At 35.0% G+C, this 18,240-nt stretch overlaps 1 protein-coding gene across 46 annotated transcripts in view; it reads left to right on the forward strand.

Moving 5' to 3' along the window:
• LOC124952732 (Down syndrome cell adhesion molecule-like protein Dscam2) overlaps positions 1–18,240 on the forward strand; it is a 66,883-nt gene that overhangs the window by 5,492 nt on the left and 43,151 nt on the right. For 10 of the 46 annotated variants that reach the window (XM_047503304.1, XM_047503150.1, XM_047503322.1 and 7 more), the window contains exons 3-6: positions 3,017–3,198; positions 3,724–3,862; positions 7,500–7,661; positions 14,589–14,738. In XM_047503304.1, the coding sequence (XP_047359260.1) occupies positions 3,017–3,198; positions 3,724–3,862; positions 7,500–7,661; positions 14,589–14,738 (633 nt within the window). Of the gene's footprint in view, positions 1–3,016; positions 3,199–3,723; positions 3,863–5,354; positions 5,517–6,814; positions 6,977–7,499; positions 7,662–8,326; positions 8,507–8,928; positions 9,091–9,661; positions 9,833–11,497; positions 11,663–12,093; positions 12,256–14,588; positions 14,739–15,542; positions 15,762–16,245; positions 16,370–16,964; positions 17,089–18,240 lie in introns of those variants that run through there. The other 36 variants (XM_047503286.1, XM_047503276.1, XM_047503265.1 and 33 more) reach the window with 21 other exon arrangements.

The following is an 18,240-nucleotide window of genomic DNA, read 5'->3' on the forward strand; positions in this document are numbered from 1 at the left end:
CGGTATATCGAATATACCTATTCACACACACACATATATACATACACATACCTATATACACACACACATATACATACACACACATATACATACACACACATATACATACACACACATATACATACACACACATATACATACACACACATATACATACACACACATATACATACACACACATATACATACACACACATATACATACACACACATATACATACACACATATTATATGAATAATATGAACATTTATATAAAGTATTGCATGTAGGAAGATCTTCCGGATCAGTTAACTCAAATACGATCATCGATCGAAAGTCATTGTTCTTTATCGATTCTGGTCGACAGTTCATCCTCTTAAAACGTCGTCTTATTATTATTCGACTCACGATTTCTCGTATATCTCTTATGCGCGGGTGTATATATTTGTATGTGTATATGTACATACGTACCACACACGTGGGGTGCTTTACACTAGAGATTCATGCGTATTTATTCACTAGTGTGTGTGTATCGTTGGAAATATATTCGAAGCAGCGTATCCGGACGTTTGAAAGCTTCTCTCTCTTTCTCTCTCTCTCTCTCTCTCTCTCTCTCTCTCTCTCTCTCTCTCTCTCTCTCTACATATACATATACATATATATAGATTACAGAGCGGTTGTCGACCGCGAAGAACCCCTGCCTTTTATTGTCGATGGATACGTGTGCGAGCATGTTGGTTTGAGTATAAAAATCCTGAGACATATGTAGAGAAGAAGAAAAAGAAGAAAAAGAAGAAAAAGAAGAAGAAGAAGAAGAAGAAGAAGAAGAAGAAGAAGAAGAAGAAGAAGAAGAAGAAGTGGGAAAAAGAAAATGAAAAGAGAAAAGATAAAACGGAAGAACGGTAGTAGGTCTTCCACGCTCATGCGTAGACTACAGCAAATGCCATTTTTCTTTGCATACTCTTCTCGTTTGGCTAGAACTACGATTGGATGTTTTACGTAAGCTCGTTATAATAACATATATTGATCCGATAAAGTTTAACGCTCGCGAGAAACACTTATGAATGGTTTAGCGTGTTAACGCATCGGTAAACCTTTTACGTCGTCATCGGTGATGGGTAGAAATATTCATAGGTCATTTCAATCAGTGACGTAATTAGATAGTTTTACATTAATTACAGCAACGATTAATCATTGTTAATTATTTGATATCTTTTCTCGAATAGGATATTTTATTTAAAGTGTGTAATTATCGTGTCTTTATTTTTAAAATGAATGATTGTAGAAGATATAAAATTAATTTTTCGATTGGGACATTCATTTTAAGCATGTAGGAATTATAGTAATTGTTTTGTACATTTTGTCTTTGAAAAGCTATACATAGTATTAATAAATATTAAAGAATAAGATATTAGAGAAATATAAATTGGATCAAGTTGATAAAAAAAATTGATAAGGCGAATTAGTATGCGTTATCTAGAGATAAATAATCTAGAGATAAAAAAAAATTTTTGTCAAACGATGATTATAATTATTAATTTCATACGTTTTTTCTTAAAAATGTAGATATACATGATATTGGAGAGGTAAGATATTGAAGAAATCAAAATTGGATTATAGAGAAAGAAAAATGAATAATAAATTAATGTGTTATCTAAGAATATTGATTTTTTAAATGATGTTTATGAAACTTGTTGATACACTTTTTTATGTGAAGAAAAGAAATCGTAAAATTTTATCTCGGACTATTATTCTCGATAAAGTTACGTCGGTATCTCGTTCAATTAAAATTCCATTTACCGTATCGAACGTTGTGCGAGTAATTCGTGCGAGTTAAGATCACTAGTAGTGACAAGTTTCTTTCAACGGAACGAAGTGAACGAAGAACATACTGGTTGGCTGGTTGGTGGCTGTTCGCAAAGCGGAAAGCTCAAGATGTGAAAAATCTGCAACACCTGCTCTGTATACTTGCGTGTACCTACTGCCGTATCTTTGGTAGCTTCGATACCGTACGCTTTACTGACCGGTTCTTCGTGACTCGATTTTCTATAGGTAGTATAACTACAGAACTAACATAAACACGCTGACGTTCGTTTTTTTTCTTTCATGTGGATGCGCGTACAGGATGAGCTTGAAAGATGAATTCTCTTGCGAATTCAGGTAGCATCTTAATCGTATTGCGTTTCTTTGCGTGATTAAAATTTCGAGCTGCGATCAAGTTGAAATCATGTGAAGACGATCATAAGTCACTCAAGATCCTATCAAATGTGATTTTGTTAAAAGAGAATTGTTTCTAGTTCGGGGCAATATCCTTTTTAGAAACGTTATCATTCGTGTTTTATTATCGATTTAAAACTCTCCACTCTCAAGAGTTTTGCAATAAATGCAAGCTAGGTACAGCGGAAAAGGAATCACGCATTGCATATCTTCTTTATAGATATATGACATTGACAGCATATTATTCAATAGGAGACCGACAACCTGTTGTTTGCCGTAATTGGCGATACGCCAGTCGAGTATATGCGCATGCGTCTAGAGATATATGAAGCGTATCCTACAGGAAACGAATGATAAGCAAAAGGAAATTCACGAAATGCTAAGATTATTTTTTATTTTTGTATTCCATCGATCTGTCTTATTTCCTGTATAAATCATTATGTCCTCGATCTATCAAAGATTCGTTACACGATAGAATAAATAATTAAAAATAATGTAAAACGATTAGAGAGAGGGAGAGAGAAAGAGAGAAAGAGAGAAAGAGAGAAAGAGAGAGAGAGAGAGAGAGAGAGAGAGAGAGAGAGAGAATTTCATCTTTATTATTTAACTACGTAATCGAGGTATTTCTGTTAAAAAAGTTTTTTAGTAGATCATCGATCAATTCACCGTTAACGAGGAAATTGCGGCAAGATATTCGCGTTAAGAATTGCAACGATAGCTCGTGTTATTGTATACTAGGTCAGGCCACTCCAGAGCAACGACGGTTATTATATCATTGAGAAGATAAGTCAATGAAGATGGATGGCTTTTTGTTTCAGTTGCTATCGCTGAGGATGAATCTATGGGACCCGTTTTCGTTAAGGAACCACCAAACAGAGTCGACTTTTCAAATGGAACTGGAGCTGTCGTTGAATGCCAGGCTAGAGGAAATCCCCAACCGGACATTATCTGGGTTCGTGGAGATGGCACTGCTGTTGGAGACGTTCCTGGATTGAGACAGGTGACTTCCGTTCACTTTTTCTCTTTTTTTTTTTAAGGGATCCCCTTATGATAACGATGATAAATTGGTCAACTTGATTTCAAGGACGTGATATCTACAATATTTTCTTTCATTCATTAAAAAAGCGATATTTCATTCAACTATCTATTAATTGTGAATTAGTAACCGTGAAAAGACATACAAGAATCTATTGCTCTTTTGTATTTACATGCTCTGGCTATTTATCGGCAGTCCAATTATTTCCACTTCGTTAGTTCCATTGGTTTGCTTTATACTTATACGATGTGGTATATTAATCGACCCTAATACATAATGCTCATTCTCGCGGCTAATGACGTCTACTTGCTGCCGTTTTTATCTAATCGACCATAAGATTTTTGACTTCTTTGTTATATATACTTTTATATATGCGTGCGTACATTGAGGTAAACATTTTATATATAAAGTAAAGACTACTTCTTATGTACTCGAGATTAAAATCTCTGAACGTACATACTTGATAGTTCATTTTTTTGCTTGCTGCAGGTCCTACCGAATGGAAATTTGGTCTTCCCTCCTTTCCGTGCCGAGGATTATCGTCAAGAGGTTCATGCTCAGGTTTACAGCTGTCTCGCACGTTCCCCAGCCGGTTCAGTTCACAGCCGAGATGTTAATGTAAGAGCCGGTAAGTGCCTTCTATCCCGAATATTATACGGTGCAAGTCCGTCTGTCGTTTGGCCATCTGTTAAAATTATTAGAAAAAGAAAAAAGAACAAAAATAATCGATAATCTCGCAAGATTTTATTTTCTCGAGATTTATAAAGTTTGATTAAACTTCAATAAATAAGAATAAATTTAATATTTATAATAACATAGTTCAATTGAAAAAGTTGTACATTATTGATTAATTAATTTTATATTTGAATATTTTTATTATTAGACACAAATATATATATATATATATATGTATATGTAACTTAATTATTATATAACTATATATTATAAATCTCGAAAGAGGTGGCCAAATACTGTAATACAAAAAACATTTTTTCCAGCAAAGTTTAAAAAAAGAAAACATCCTCGAAGGTCAAGTACATATCAATTTTTCACGTACTTAAAAGTGATGAACGCGTCGTCGTTGTCAATTAGATGGATTTTTTTAGGAGCGATGCGGTGGGAAAAGATGAGGTTAGAACGCAGGAAACTTGGATCTCATGTACTCGTTTAATTACAGAGAAAGAACGATCGCTGCCGCCGCCGTCGCATTTGTGTGAAATGCGTACTCACACAATGCCTCTTTTCTCTCTTTTTTCTTTCTCTCTCTCTCTCTCTCTCTCTCTATCTATTTATCTATCTATTTGTTTCATTCTATTTTCAGGATGTAATTTAAAAGAAACTTAATTTACAAAATATCGCGAGTCAGAATTCATTTTACATATGCGTGTATTATATTTGCCGTATGAAAAGAAAAGGAGAGAGAGAGAGGGGGGGATTAGAAAACTTGTCTAGTGATTCATTTTCGTGACGTCATGCGCGTTTCATGACGCTTTACTATCGATCGCAGTTATTTTTGTGCGTTTATCTTTCGTCGGCTCAATTATTCTTCCGTGATATAAAGAAATGCATTTATTTCGCGAACAAGTTTCTTTTTCCTTTTTATCAGATCTTTGGATTATGTCAAAATAAAAGAAGAGGGCAGAAGAAGAAGAAAATGAAGTGAAAAATCAGGGAAAGAAGAGGAGAAAAAGTTATCGTACAACAACGAATAATAAGTGGCACATACTCCTCTATGCTTTCATTTGTGCCTCGTTAATCTTTCTCTCTGCTTTTCCCTCGTCTACGGCATTCTCGTGTAAGAGTATTGAACGTCATTAGTATCGTCAAGAGATGACATATATATATATATAGCGCGTGCTTTTAACGAGAAACGCCGAAAATACGTCATTTTCGTTATAGTATAGTATGTTGTTGTAACAACGTTAATTTCATTACGAGTGATTATCGTCGTTGTTGTTTGAATAATAGAAAGACGAAAAAGAAAGTTAGATCAGAGTTAAAAGCCGTAATAAAATATCGTCTAATGTAGAGACGAAAGGGAACGTCTTTTATTTTTCATACTAATCGTAGAAAATTTTCATTTCTTTCTTTACGCAATGAAAAAAAATACACGAAAACAGTGGTGGCGCAGTATTACGATACCGATGTGAACAAGGAATACGCCATCCGTGGAAACAGCGCCATATTGAAATGTGTCGTGCCTTCTTTCGTCGCCGATTTCGTTAAGGTTCTTTCATGGCATACCGATCAGGGAGAGGAATTCGTACTGAGCGATGACTTTGGTATTTTTTTGTTTATTTGACTTTAGACATGTATAGAGTAAATGAACGAACTCGTTATCTATTATATATACGTATTACATTGTATCAAACCAGAATCCCTTTTTTTTGAGCAGATCGAGCATCGCACTTTCGATCGTTTTATTCCACTGCCGTTAAATTATCCACGTAGGGGTTATTGAACGGAAATTATTCATTAAGAAAACCGCCCATCTATTACGATTTACGAGACGTTAATGAAATTTTACACTGCAGTTTGTCGTTTCGAAAATCCTCTGTTCTAAAATGCATTGGATGTATTGGTCCAGACAAAATTTTTTTTCTCTTTACAAATATCATGAACTAATACATCGAGTTTATGAACATACAAGAATCCGTCATCCATTTCGTTAATGTTGTTCTCGGCTCATTATCCATTACTCTAAAATAATTGGAACATGTCGATGACATCTGTTCCATTTCCTTTTTATCTATCTATATACGTATATAGATATATACATATATGTAGGTATATATATCTATCTATCTATCTTTTTTTTTTTTAACATACAAATCCCTTATAGTTCGTCATTCAATTATAAAACGAGACATGTCTTTTATGTGTAGCTTCGTGCAGCTTCGTGAAATCTTGCGTGTTAGGTTGCTGTTGCGACTGCGGTGTAAGATGCGACAATGCGAATCGATCTGCTCTCGAAGAGTCGATGTAATCTCATCCTCACGGCTCTCGTCAACGTCGACGAATTTTCTTCCAGTTATTTATCTCCAATGAACCACGATATAAATTACGTTTCTTTTATTGTTGTTGGTTGTAAACATTCTGGAAAAAAAATTAACTCCTTTAATGAATAATTTATTTTTAAAGAAATGTTTATGAAATATATTATTATGTCAATATTGAAGCAAAAATAATGGAAAGATTATAATATCATGTCTTTTCACAAAATTTGTTTAAATTTGTAAATTAAATTTATTAATATGTAACTCTGCAATCACATGCATTGATGAATTTTGTAAATTTCAGTTAAATGAATGAAATTCTTGATGAGAACTAAACTATTGCAGAAATGAACCGTTTAGTATTCAATAAAATTATTTTAAGTACGAGATTTCTTTTCATTTTTTAATCTCGTAAATATATATTTTAATTTTTCGCTTGTTTGCGAGATGATGTATTTTATCGCGTGCGCGAAAATTATTCGATGGTTGCGTGCGATAGGAGAGAGAGAAGAGTGGGTCGAATGAGTAATAACGTCGTTCTTTTAGGAACGGCCACGGGAATTCATTGTTGTCGTTCGTTGCAGTGGTACATCAATACTATCAGTCAGAAGTCAACAACGAATACGTTATTCGTGGCAATGCGGCGATTCTAAAGTGCAGCATACCGAGTTTTGTAGCAGAGTTCGTTCAAGTAGTCGGTTGGCAGGATGACCAAGGAAATTCGTTTAATCCGCAGGAAGGAAATGGTAGGGGGATGAGATTTGATTAGGAGAGACGAGTTTCTTTTTCTCTGAATTTTTATAGAACAATATTTGGACGTTGCAGGCAGCGTTGCATTTCAAGAGCGGTCAACGTCGAACGTGCGCGATGAAAGTAGCTTAATAAGCATATTCTATCTTGTGGATGATAAATTCTTAATTACATGTAAACGATATGTTACGTGCAATCTATAAATAGCTAGGATGATTGTGGAGTTCCGATAAACTATTATTATTTTATAGTATATGACAGAGATGTAACAACAACAGTTGCGTATCGTCATAAATTATTAGCTAACCTTTTTATTACACGTTCTTTCAAATATTGAATATTTTTATTTTTATCATGATTGAAATATTTGGAGTAACTGAATTATCACGTAATGTGCCAGTATAAAGTAAAGCGGCAAGAAACTTGTGATATACTCATTCAAAAAATGAATTAAGTTCCAGCGAAACGGAATAATCAATAGAATTTAGAGAGTTTTCTAGCAGTCGTTTTTTTCCTCAGTCGTGACTCAGTATTACGAGGCAGAGGTGGTATCGGAATACGTAATAAGGGGAAATGCAGCCATCTTGAAGTGCACCATACCGAGCTTTGTCGCTGAATTCGTCTCGGTTGAGTCGTGGGTGGGAGGTGATGGCTCGACCTTCAGACCATCCAATGATTATGGTACCCACGCATTCACATTCATATTCACATAAACATACATACAGATACGCCCGCGTGCATAAACACACACGTATAAAAAGAGGAGCTTTCCCTCGATCTTTCTCTTTTTAGTCCCTTCTTCCTCATCGACAAATTTCATTTCCCCCAGAGTCCTCGACTCTTTTGGCATTGGCGCGTTCCCTTGTAATACGTAGCGTTGAACGTTATAGTTGGACGTGTGCAAAGTAGCACGTGGTAAACGATTCGTTTCCGCTCGCGCGTCGGCTCTCGGTGTCTGCCGATGGCGCACGGCGGTGGCAGTTGACATGTACGTACGTACATATGTGTAAGTGGTGGGTTGATTAACTATATCATGATTCTCACGCTGTACGATTGTATCGCAGTATTTAAATTAACGATATTATTTTTCATGTTTAAAACTTTCTCCCTTAAACTTCGTTTATAAATTACGTTTTATTTTTCGTTTGGTCTTACTATTTTATTATATTTAACCGATTTTTCCTGATTTAATGAATTAATTATACATCAGCTTGAGTTATAAGTAAAGAGACAACGATCTATCATCGAATCTGGATTAAAATGAATTAGAACGGAGCTTAAAATTAGATTAGAATCTATTAATTATGATCAGGTATATCTGGTATGTGTGTGTGCTTTTCGTACAGTCGTCGCGCAGCCTTACCAACCGGAAATCCTGACAGAGTATGTAATAAGGGGTAACAGCGCGATCTTGAAATGCAGCATCCCGAGTTACATCGCTGAATTCGTTACCGTTGAGGCATGGATAAGAGAGGACGGAGATGTCTACATTCCGGAGGATCCTGTTATCGGGCAGGGTACTAGAGGCGTGTCTCCTCTTTCATTTTTTCTTCGACCAATCGATACACTTGCACGAATTCGTTTCTGATACCTTTTTACAAAATCGTCGACTTTTTTTCTTTTTTTCTTTTTTTCTTTTTTTCTTTTATAAATTTCTTTATACCGTCTGATACGAATTTTTCTTTTTAGTGATCTATACAGTCTTTCAGAAAATTTGTTTAAATTATTGTTCACAAATATTATTCAATCACTTCGAATTTGTAAAAAGATATATTGATTGGTCTTGAGGAAAACGTATTCGTTTGTGATTAATCCAAGCTAATCGAAAAAACATAAAGGAAGATATTTTTCTGACTAAATAGCACATTGTTTATTATATTATTCCGAACCATTGTTCTCTAATTCACCCGTTTGCCTAACAATGTCCTGGCAATGCCCGCGCGGGCAGTCGTTTCGCAGTTTTTTGTCACCGAGGCTGAGAACGAGTATGTGATCCGAGCAAACAGCGCGATCATGAAATGCAAAATACCGAGTTTCGTATCGGAGTTCGTTCAGGTGGATCAGTGGGTTGCCGATGATGGGACAGTGTACACGCCTGGAGAGGAGTACGGTAGGCGTCGTGGTCGATAACCATATAATTAACAATCGCACATTCCCGGACTCGATCAATTTTCATCTTTCCTTTTCAAATCTCGTTCCTCTTTCTTTCTCTCTTTGTCTTTCTCATTTTATCTATCTATCCATCTCTTTTTGTCCTTGTCGAGCGATAACGGCAGCTATGTAGAAACCGCAGTCTCGTTTACTTATTATCGACGTGATTTATTTTATTACGTATATCTAAAAGACCGACGCTCTGTGGCTTGGTTTCTGTTAAAAGGATGATTGTATCTATTCTTCTTCTTCTTCTTCTTATTATTATTATTATTATTATTACTAATTTAATATCGTTTACGCTTCTGTTTTTTACGGAAACTATTAATGTAGATAATATATATATTCGTATGATTCATAATTTAACTTTTATTTAAACTTCATGACATTGATCATTGATTCTTTTAATAATCTCTTTGTCAATTCCATTATCGAGATATTATATCGATTTTTATACATGTCTGTTTTGTAATGATTCATCATTCACATGACGATCTACCTATCTCTTTCTGGGAAACGGCGCGTTGCAGTGGTCCAGCAGTTCTACGAGACGAGAGTCATCGACGAGTTCGTCTTGCGCGGTAATACGGCAACCTTGAAGTGTCTTGTGCCCAGCTTCGTGGCGGATTTTGTAGACGTGATCGAGTGGCTTGCAGTTGAGGACGGTTCGACATATACCTCTAGTAATCAAGATGAAAAGGGTATAGTTTCTATCGTCGTACGATTTCGAATGTAAAAACGAATTAACGAACGGCGTTGATTTTGTTGCATTCTTATTTTACATAAAGCTCTCGTAGATACATCGGCATGCCAGAAAACATTTTCCTTGAATTCTTTTTTGAAATCGAATAAAATTATAATAAATTAAACGCGAGTTATAAATGTTTATGATACTATCGGTGATTAAGTTAGTAGGAAAATTAGAATGGGAAAAGCATTAGAGCATTCGACACGGTACTTTAATTAAATTACTATATTAAATTACACCTCGTGCTCATCCTTGGGTGTCGGGTAACGCGGTTCTCCACTCACGTGCGTGTACGTACGCACACAAAACCATTTTTCTTGTCTTCCTAGAGTGGGAGAGTATTGCATACGATCGAATACGGTGATCGTCACAGTGTATAAAAAAAAAAAAAAAAAAAAAAAAAAAGAAAAAAGAAAAAAAGAAGAGTATGGTCGATGGAATGGAAAGCACGAGTCCGAGGCAAACTTTGCACCTACCCTTTTCTCGATCGATTCTCGGTTTTACACGGATGGATGGATGGATGGAAACGCGCGCGCGGCTGGCAGTGGCCTCGTTTGGCTTGGGAACCTCGGATTAGGTTAAGTCAGACTAATCAGGCCGAGAGCAAATTAACGTACCGTCTCTCTACGAAGAGACGAGACCAACCTCGTCGACTTTATATTCGCTTTTTGGTGAAGAGAGGGTCGTTTCCGGGGCTATTTGCCGACGATAGAATTGAATTTTCCTACGGCGCTTTATCCACTTCTATAACTTTCTATCTCTCTCTCTCTATCTTTTTTTTTTTTTCTATCTTTTTCCATCAAACTGTTTCTCATACTCTCTTTCCGAGAGAAATTCTGTTGGGTGATCGTTCAAACAAGAGTCCATTAAATTTGATCTCTGATGTGTCATCAGTTGGAAATGATTGTGGATTCGTAATGTCATTAAGAATCATCACCCTTAATAGGTTTACATTGATTTCCGCCGAAAAGAAGGAATTATTCACAGGAAAAGAAATGATGTCTATGATTTAGAATGACATGATCTCTATTGAGGATCTTTTTAAATATTTCAGTCAACACATTGTTAATTCTATTGAAAAAGTTTCTAATCGATGTTTAAAAGAACGTATTATTTATGGGACTTGAGAAGGATAAAGTTTGTAGTAAAATATGATTCATTTTGGCCAATCAATTTGTTAAAAATTTCTGTGTCTGTAAATGTTTCGGTGGTTTCTTTGTAGTTTGTTTCTATGTCAGAATATCGGTATTTCGTAAAAATCGATCTAACGAACGTGTCGAACTAAACGATGACCTGATGAAGTTTTGCACCGTTTAATTGATATTCCACTTTCATTCAGTGAATCTGACGAAGATTCATAGATGCATCGTACGATCGTGGGATATCGAATTCACGAGTTGATCCCTGCTCGGTTCATTGAAATTTTAATCTGTGAGATCAAAGCGGGTGGTCGTGTTCCCCTCAATCTCTTTCTCTCTCTCTCTCTCTCTCTCTCTCTCTCTCTCTCTGTCTTTCTCTCCGACTCCTTTTTTTTAATCGTTCTTCCGGTCTCTCTCATTCTTGTATTCCGCCTCTTTCTCTCTTCTCTTTTTATCCTTTTTCTTTCACTTTATTACAGTGGTCGGGCAGTACTTTGAAGTTCAGGTTTACGACCAGTTCGCGATACGTGGCAACGCGGCCATTTTCAAATGTCAAGTTCCCTCCTTCGTAGCAGACCACGTGGATGTTGTAGGTTGGATCGACTCGAATGGCGGAAGTTATGTTGCCGACGACCAGTCATACGGTAGAGACATCGACTCGAACGTATTACTCTAAACGTACCTATTATTTTCCCCCTTTCGTAAGTTAAGTTCCTTGAACGAGGATAATAACATGGAAGATCAAATGAACGTCGTTAAACTCGTTTGCTCGGCGAAAATATTATGCATTTTCTTCTAGTTTTCTGAAGTCATAAACGGTCCTTCTTTGTAAATGCACGCGATATATTATCTGCCAAAGATGCAGATCACTACGCAGATTTAATGAAAAAATTAATGAATTAATTTAAGACGATACAATGATGATCTTGTAATTAATATAACATCAAATATATATTTCGAACGTGAAAAAAAGAATTTGATTGTAGCTATCGATCGTATTTATTGATCAGTAGAATACACGGTGTAGAAGATTTGCATCTTTATGGTAAAACCGGAAACCGATGTCTGGTTACAGTTGTCGGGCAGCGGTATGCAGTGAACGTGATGGACGAACACGTCCTACGGGGGAACGCCGCTATTATCAAGTGTCACATACCGAGCTTCGTCGCCGAATTCGTGGAAGTCGACTCTTGGATCGAAGACAATACCACTGACATTTATCCTAGCCCTGATTATGGTACACACATTTAACAGAAAGAAATATCGACTCGCGTGAAACGATATTTGTCGTCTTATCCTGTCCTTTGTATGCATCGTAAATGTCGGTGATAATCGAAAGTTCACCCTGATTCATACTTTAATCGAATTTCGAAGAAGCTTCTAGATTTAGATCGTTGACTTTTCTCCTCGTCGTATGTTTCTTCTTCTATTGAATAAAATAAAATAAAATAAAATAAAATAAAATAAAATAAAATAAAATGAAATGAAATGAAATGAAATGAAATGAAATGAAATGAAATGAAATGAAATGAAATGAAAAAAAATATAAAAAAAAGAGAAAATCAAAGGAACTATCGAGAAAGTTAAAGTTCGTTGAACAAAACTTTTTCAATAAATATCAAGATTATTCTCGACCACCATCTAATTGACCATCCCAATTTAATTGTCATATCGATAATGAAGATTTTTTATCTCTGACGTTAGCGTGAAAATTAATTAACGTTATTTATCGTATAACAGCACGCGAAGGGTCTGACGTGCAAGATCGTTGTTGTTGCTTCTTTTGGTTTTTTTATTTTCGTTTTTCTTGACAAACGATACACCTCCTAGCTCAAGTCAGGAAAAGAGAATTCAACTACAGTATGTCAGGAGATTGAATTTCAGCAAGGATCTTGAATGCGTGATTTCTTCTCTTTTTTCTTTGAGTGTACTTTCATATTCGGTCGATCGACCTTTTCTTCGATTTTTCTCATAATCTTATATAATTCTAGAAAGCTGATGGAGAATTCCCGTTCTATTCGAGCGCTCTTCTCTTACGTTTCGAACGTTTCGAAGCCGGGTACATGTAAGCGTCGTTTTCGAGAACTTCGTGTATTGTTACCAAGCGTATCGAATCTCCTTCGGAATAAATTCGTACGACGTTGACTGCCGCTGCTCGCGCTGTCCCAGACATTCTCTTGTCCTTTTATCTCTCTTTCTTTTTTTTTTTTTGATCTTTTTATCCTTTCCCAAGCACGCCCTTCCCAAAAATCCTTTTTTATAAGTTTATAGTTATTAAAATGTTTCGTAGTGTTGTAATCGCTTGAGTTTGCTTTTCAACTGCATGACTTTGATTAATTCGTTCCATATGTCCTGTTTTGCGACACATAATATCTGATTCCATTTTTAACAGATTGTTAATCATTAGGGCAGATTTTCTCATTTATATGTGTATATCTATATATATTTACATATTTATATATTTATATTCATAAATATTAAATTTAATTTAACTTAACGTTCAGTTAAACAGACTTAAAAATAAATTAATTTTATTATAATACTTTCTAGAAAATAAATTGTTTCCTAAAATTTTCAAATGTTGCAAAGCATGACATAGGGAAATATTAACAAAATAATTTCAACAATGGACCCTTTTCACTAAACCATGTGGTTATCGTTTCAAAAGTTCATAATAGAATAATACTTTATTTGAGAGATATAGTCATTCAAAAATTGTATTAGAAAAATAGATTTTATCAACAATTATGCTTATACACGAAAAAATATTTATTTTCATTGAAATAATTACAATTAAATAATTACAATTTGTACTTAGAAAAGAATATCAATATTCTATTATGACAGAATAAGTAATATATGTTGCGTTTTCAAAATACAATTTTATATATATTTGTTAAATTGACCGCTATCTATGCACGGTTAACTTTCTATTGATGGTGAATTTGAAACAACGTATATTAACAAATATGTATTTACATATATTATAAGACATATTATTAAGTTTATTAAATTTAACGTTTCTCAAAGTGCAAAGGGTTAGAGGAAATAATGTGAAACTCTTATAATAATACTCGAATACAACAAATGTTATCGGCCTTGTATTTACTCGATAACAAACAATACATTTAATTAAGCGTCGAATGTGTTTACAATATTTCCTCTTGTCATTACATTAACGTGTTGGAACTCCCAAGCGGTGTGTGTCGGACGATTGAAGTAGGAAATAGATACGAAATCTCTCGGTATTCAATGTTCGACTCACTTGGGAAACAAGGATCGTAGTGTGGCATGCATGCAAGTGTGTTCAATTAATCGTCCATTGTATTCGAATGTTCGCAAGAATGTTCGAGTATCGTGCACATTTTTTCAAAGTGATTGAACTTTATCTCGATTGAATGTTTTACGAAAAATTTTCTCTTTTATTTCTTGAGTACGCTATTATTTTTATATGAATTTTAAATATAAATTTTTACCAATCGAGTATCAATCGTTTTGATTTGCACGATTTTGTGATAAAGTTGAAATAAAGATTATTAATCTTTTCCTTTCGGGGGGTTTTCGGAATAGATGGAAAATACTTGGTTTTGCCCTCTGGAGAATTGCACATCAGAGATGTTGGACCTGAAGACGGATACAAGACCTATCAATGCCGCACGAAACACAGACTCACCGGAGAAACAAGATTATCTGCTACTAAGGGACGTCTCGTCATTACCGGTAAGTCGAAGCATAGAAATTTTCTACCTTCACATTGAAATAACGATTCTGATGGCTTTTTTTTTTTAAAGATTTATCCTTAATAATATCGTATTATCAAATTCGAAGAATGATGTTATCGAGTTTGAAATTAATTTTTCATTTATTCATTTCTATATCTACGTAAATCAGAATCGTACTTTCGATTTTGAATCCAGACGTCTCGATGATACAATCTCGCTTGATAATTATTTAACATTAATTATATGTATCATACGTCGAATATGTTTAAATAATTATATGACAATTCGTTGTAATTCGAGTGATATTTTGTAGTAAAGTCAGAGATAATTCTGTTTACAGGCATAATGACACATTAATTCGATTAGAGACAGCGACAAATATTAGAATTTTTGTATGCATGGAAATACGTCTGGTTTCGAAATTTTTATTGAAAAGAAAATTAATTTTTCTAACAATTTACAAATGTTAGAATATGAATAGAATAAAAATGATAAATTCTTTACTAATTATATATTTTATCGATATATTCCGCAATATTTTTATTGAAAAATTAATTTTCTTATACAATGTAATTATACATCTGGACTTTTTTGCCAATTAGCTCGATCGTTTTGCAATTATTCATTATTTTTTGTAACAATTTGCAGTAAAAATAGAAGTGATTGAATGTATTAATTTATTTAGAATATAAGAAACATGATGTACATATTTGATTTCCTCAAATCGTAAGTTAATACAACAATTTCATTGTTTTCAAAAGAATCATCAAAGGATCGAGTTGATTGGTAAACCTGAATGCTGGGACAGGGTACCCCTGCGGGCACGCGCCACCGCCCGCCCAAAACTTGACTCTTGGCATGATCGGTTACGAAAATTACATTTGAAGAAGGAAAAACAAAACAAAAAAAAAAAAAAAAAAAAGAAAAAAGAAAAAAAAATCAATGATCGAAGCGCAAAATTCTTTCGTTTCTTAACGACGTTCTCTCGCGATCTCCGGGCTCTGACCTTCGCTCTCGCGTGGTAAGTTCTCTATAAAATAATTTAACGTCTCTCGAATGAGTCATAGTTTTGAAACGTGGACGTAACACTTAAAGAAGCTGTTATTCGTTTTTGTTCTTTGTCTCTTGCATTTGTTGTTCTTTTTTTTCCTTTTTATTTTTTACTGAAAAATGAAATATTTTTCTATCGTTATCGAACAATGCATTCTTCAGCTTCGTTGAGTGTTTAATTGTTCCACTTTTATGATATTGATGGAGAACAAAATGTGTCACAACGATTGATGGAACATAAACGCTGGTCGAAGTCCTTTATTCGTGGATCGAATTGTCTTTTAAATGGGTAATAAAAATAAATGTACAATTATATATATATATATTAAATACGAAACAGTGATGTAAATGAGATAACAAGGATTAGAATGCTCTAATGATCATGATCAGTGGCCAAAATAGGAAAGGGTTGTTATTAATAAAGTATAAGGTTCTACGATCTTTTCGTTATGCAGAACCTGTGGGGAGTGTACGACCAAAGTTTCCAAGTATGGACAATATAAATGGACTTTCAACGAGTTCCAGTGACAATATACCGCTTCTGTGCCCTGCTCAAGGATTTCCGGTTCCATCTTATAGGTACGATATTTTCTATCGTATCGCGTCGGTCTTGTAAGCGGGTCAATAAAAGGAGCGGAATCTTGATAAAGGGTTTAGAGGGCACGAAAGGGATAATTTTTTATTTAAGTGCCAATCGAATGGTGTCGAGAAAATAAGGAAATGATAAAGTAGAATCTTTTAAACACTTTATTTTATTATCGAAATTGAATTTAATTAAAATAAGCGATAATAATAATAACGATAACTGATATTTCTTTTCGGATCGATGTTCTCTTTCAAAACCGTCAGAGAGAATGGGACTTGATGTTCTACATATTCGACGTTCCATTTCTCTCGTCAGAGCTTTTCCGTATATTCTCAGAGACACCATCGGGAAATACCGAGTCGAAGATCGATAAACGCAGGAATGTGACATCTATTGATGTCAAATTAATACGACAATCGTTTAAGGATCGATATTGCGGGCGACCCATTTCACTTGATCTTAACATTCTACGGTTTTTAATAACTTTGATTCCACCATGTTGTTCCAATTTGTTATTATGATTTAGGGAGTAGCAAAAAGATATTAGAAAGGTTATTAGAAATCTCTAAACATAGGTATACTTTCTAGAGCCCGTTGGAAGCGTACGCCCAAAGATTCCTTCTACAGATGACATCCGTGGCTTCAGAGCACTAGTCAACGGTTCGCAAGCCCTGTTGTGCCCAGCACAGGGGTTCCCCGTTCCTTTGCACAGGTAGAGAACAAAAATATGACAGCGGTATGAATAGGTCGATATCTAAGTAATAAGTAGGTAATAACAAATCAATTTTAATAACGCGACACAATCAGAACCGGTTGGCAGTGTGAGACCAAAGTTTCCAACGATTGACGACTCCAGGAGTTTCCGAACAACCATGGATGGTTCGGTCACTTTATTGTGTCCCGCTCAGGGCTTCCCTGTTCCTGTGTACAAGTAAGTCGAGCCTTAAAATCGTTAGAATGTCTCGTTTATTTCTCGTCTATCCGTTTATTTATCTCTGTCTTTCGCTCTTTTTCCTTTCGAATACAAAAAAGAAAAAATTTATGGTTGCTACAAACAGAGATAATTCATAGTTAGATATTAAGGATTAGAAATACGATTATTCTACTCTGCTTCGAGGGTTTCCGTTAATAGTACTAGAATGATAGAATTAGAATGTTGTTCACGTACGGTGCTGTAGATATTTGAGTCGTTTCGTTTTAATGTTCTATCAGGGTTTCCCTGTCCCTTAATGGTAAAGAAAAATGCGTCGTTAGATTTGGATTAATTTCGATCTTATCGGTTCTTTAGAACCGGTTGGCAGTGTAAGGCCGAAGTTTCCGGTTATGTCGAACATAAACGGTTTCATGACGTACCAAGGTGGAAGTATGACGCTATTGTGTGCTGCTCAAGGATTTCCTGTCCCATCTCATAGGTACGATCATAGTAGATTTAAGTTCAATAATTTCGATTCGTTGACAATACTTTCCACGACAAATTATAACCTTTAGGATATACCTGTCCCAGTAGACAGGTACATAAGACACATTTTCAATACGAGTTTCAGATTTGGCGATTATTATCATCATCAGTATTATTATTATTACTATTATTATTCAGAACCCGTTGGTAGCGTGAGTCCAAAATTTCCAACGATAGATGATACTAGAGGATTTCGTACGATCAAAGACGGTTCAGTTACTCTAGCTTGTTCAGCCCAAGGGTTCCCTGTTCCCGTACACAAGTAAGTCGCGAATTGTCAAATAGTTTGGATTACTATTCAACGATTGTAATTATTCTCTTGTAATCTCACTTGGGGGGACATAAATATACAGAACCTGTGGCAAGTGCACGACCTAAACTTTCGAGTACGATCAACCTGATTGG

This window comes from Vespa velutina, chromosome 1 (assembly GCF_912470025.1).
Source record: "Vespa velutina chromosome 1, iVesVel2.1, whole genome shotgun sequence".
In the NCBI taxonomy this organism is placed as follows: domain Eukaryota; kingdom Metazoa; phylum Arthropoda; class Insecta; order Hymenoptera; family Vespidae; genus Vespa; species Vespa velutina.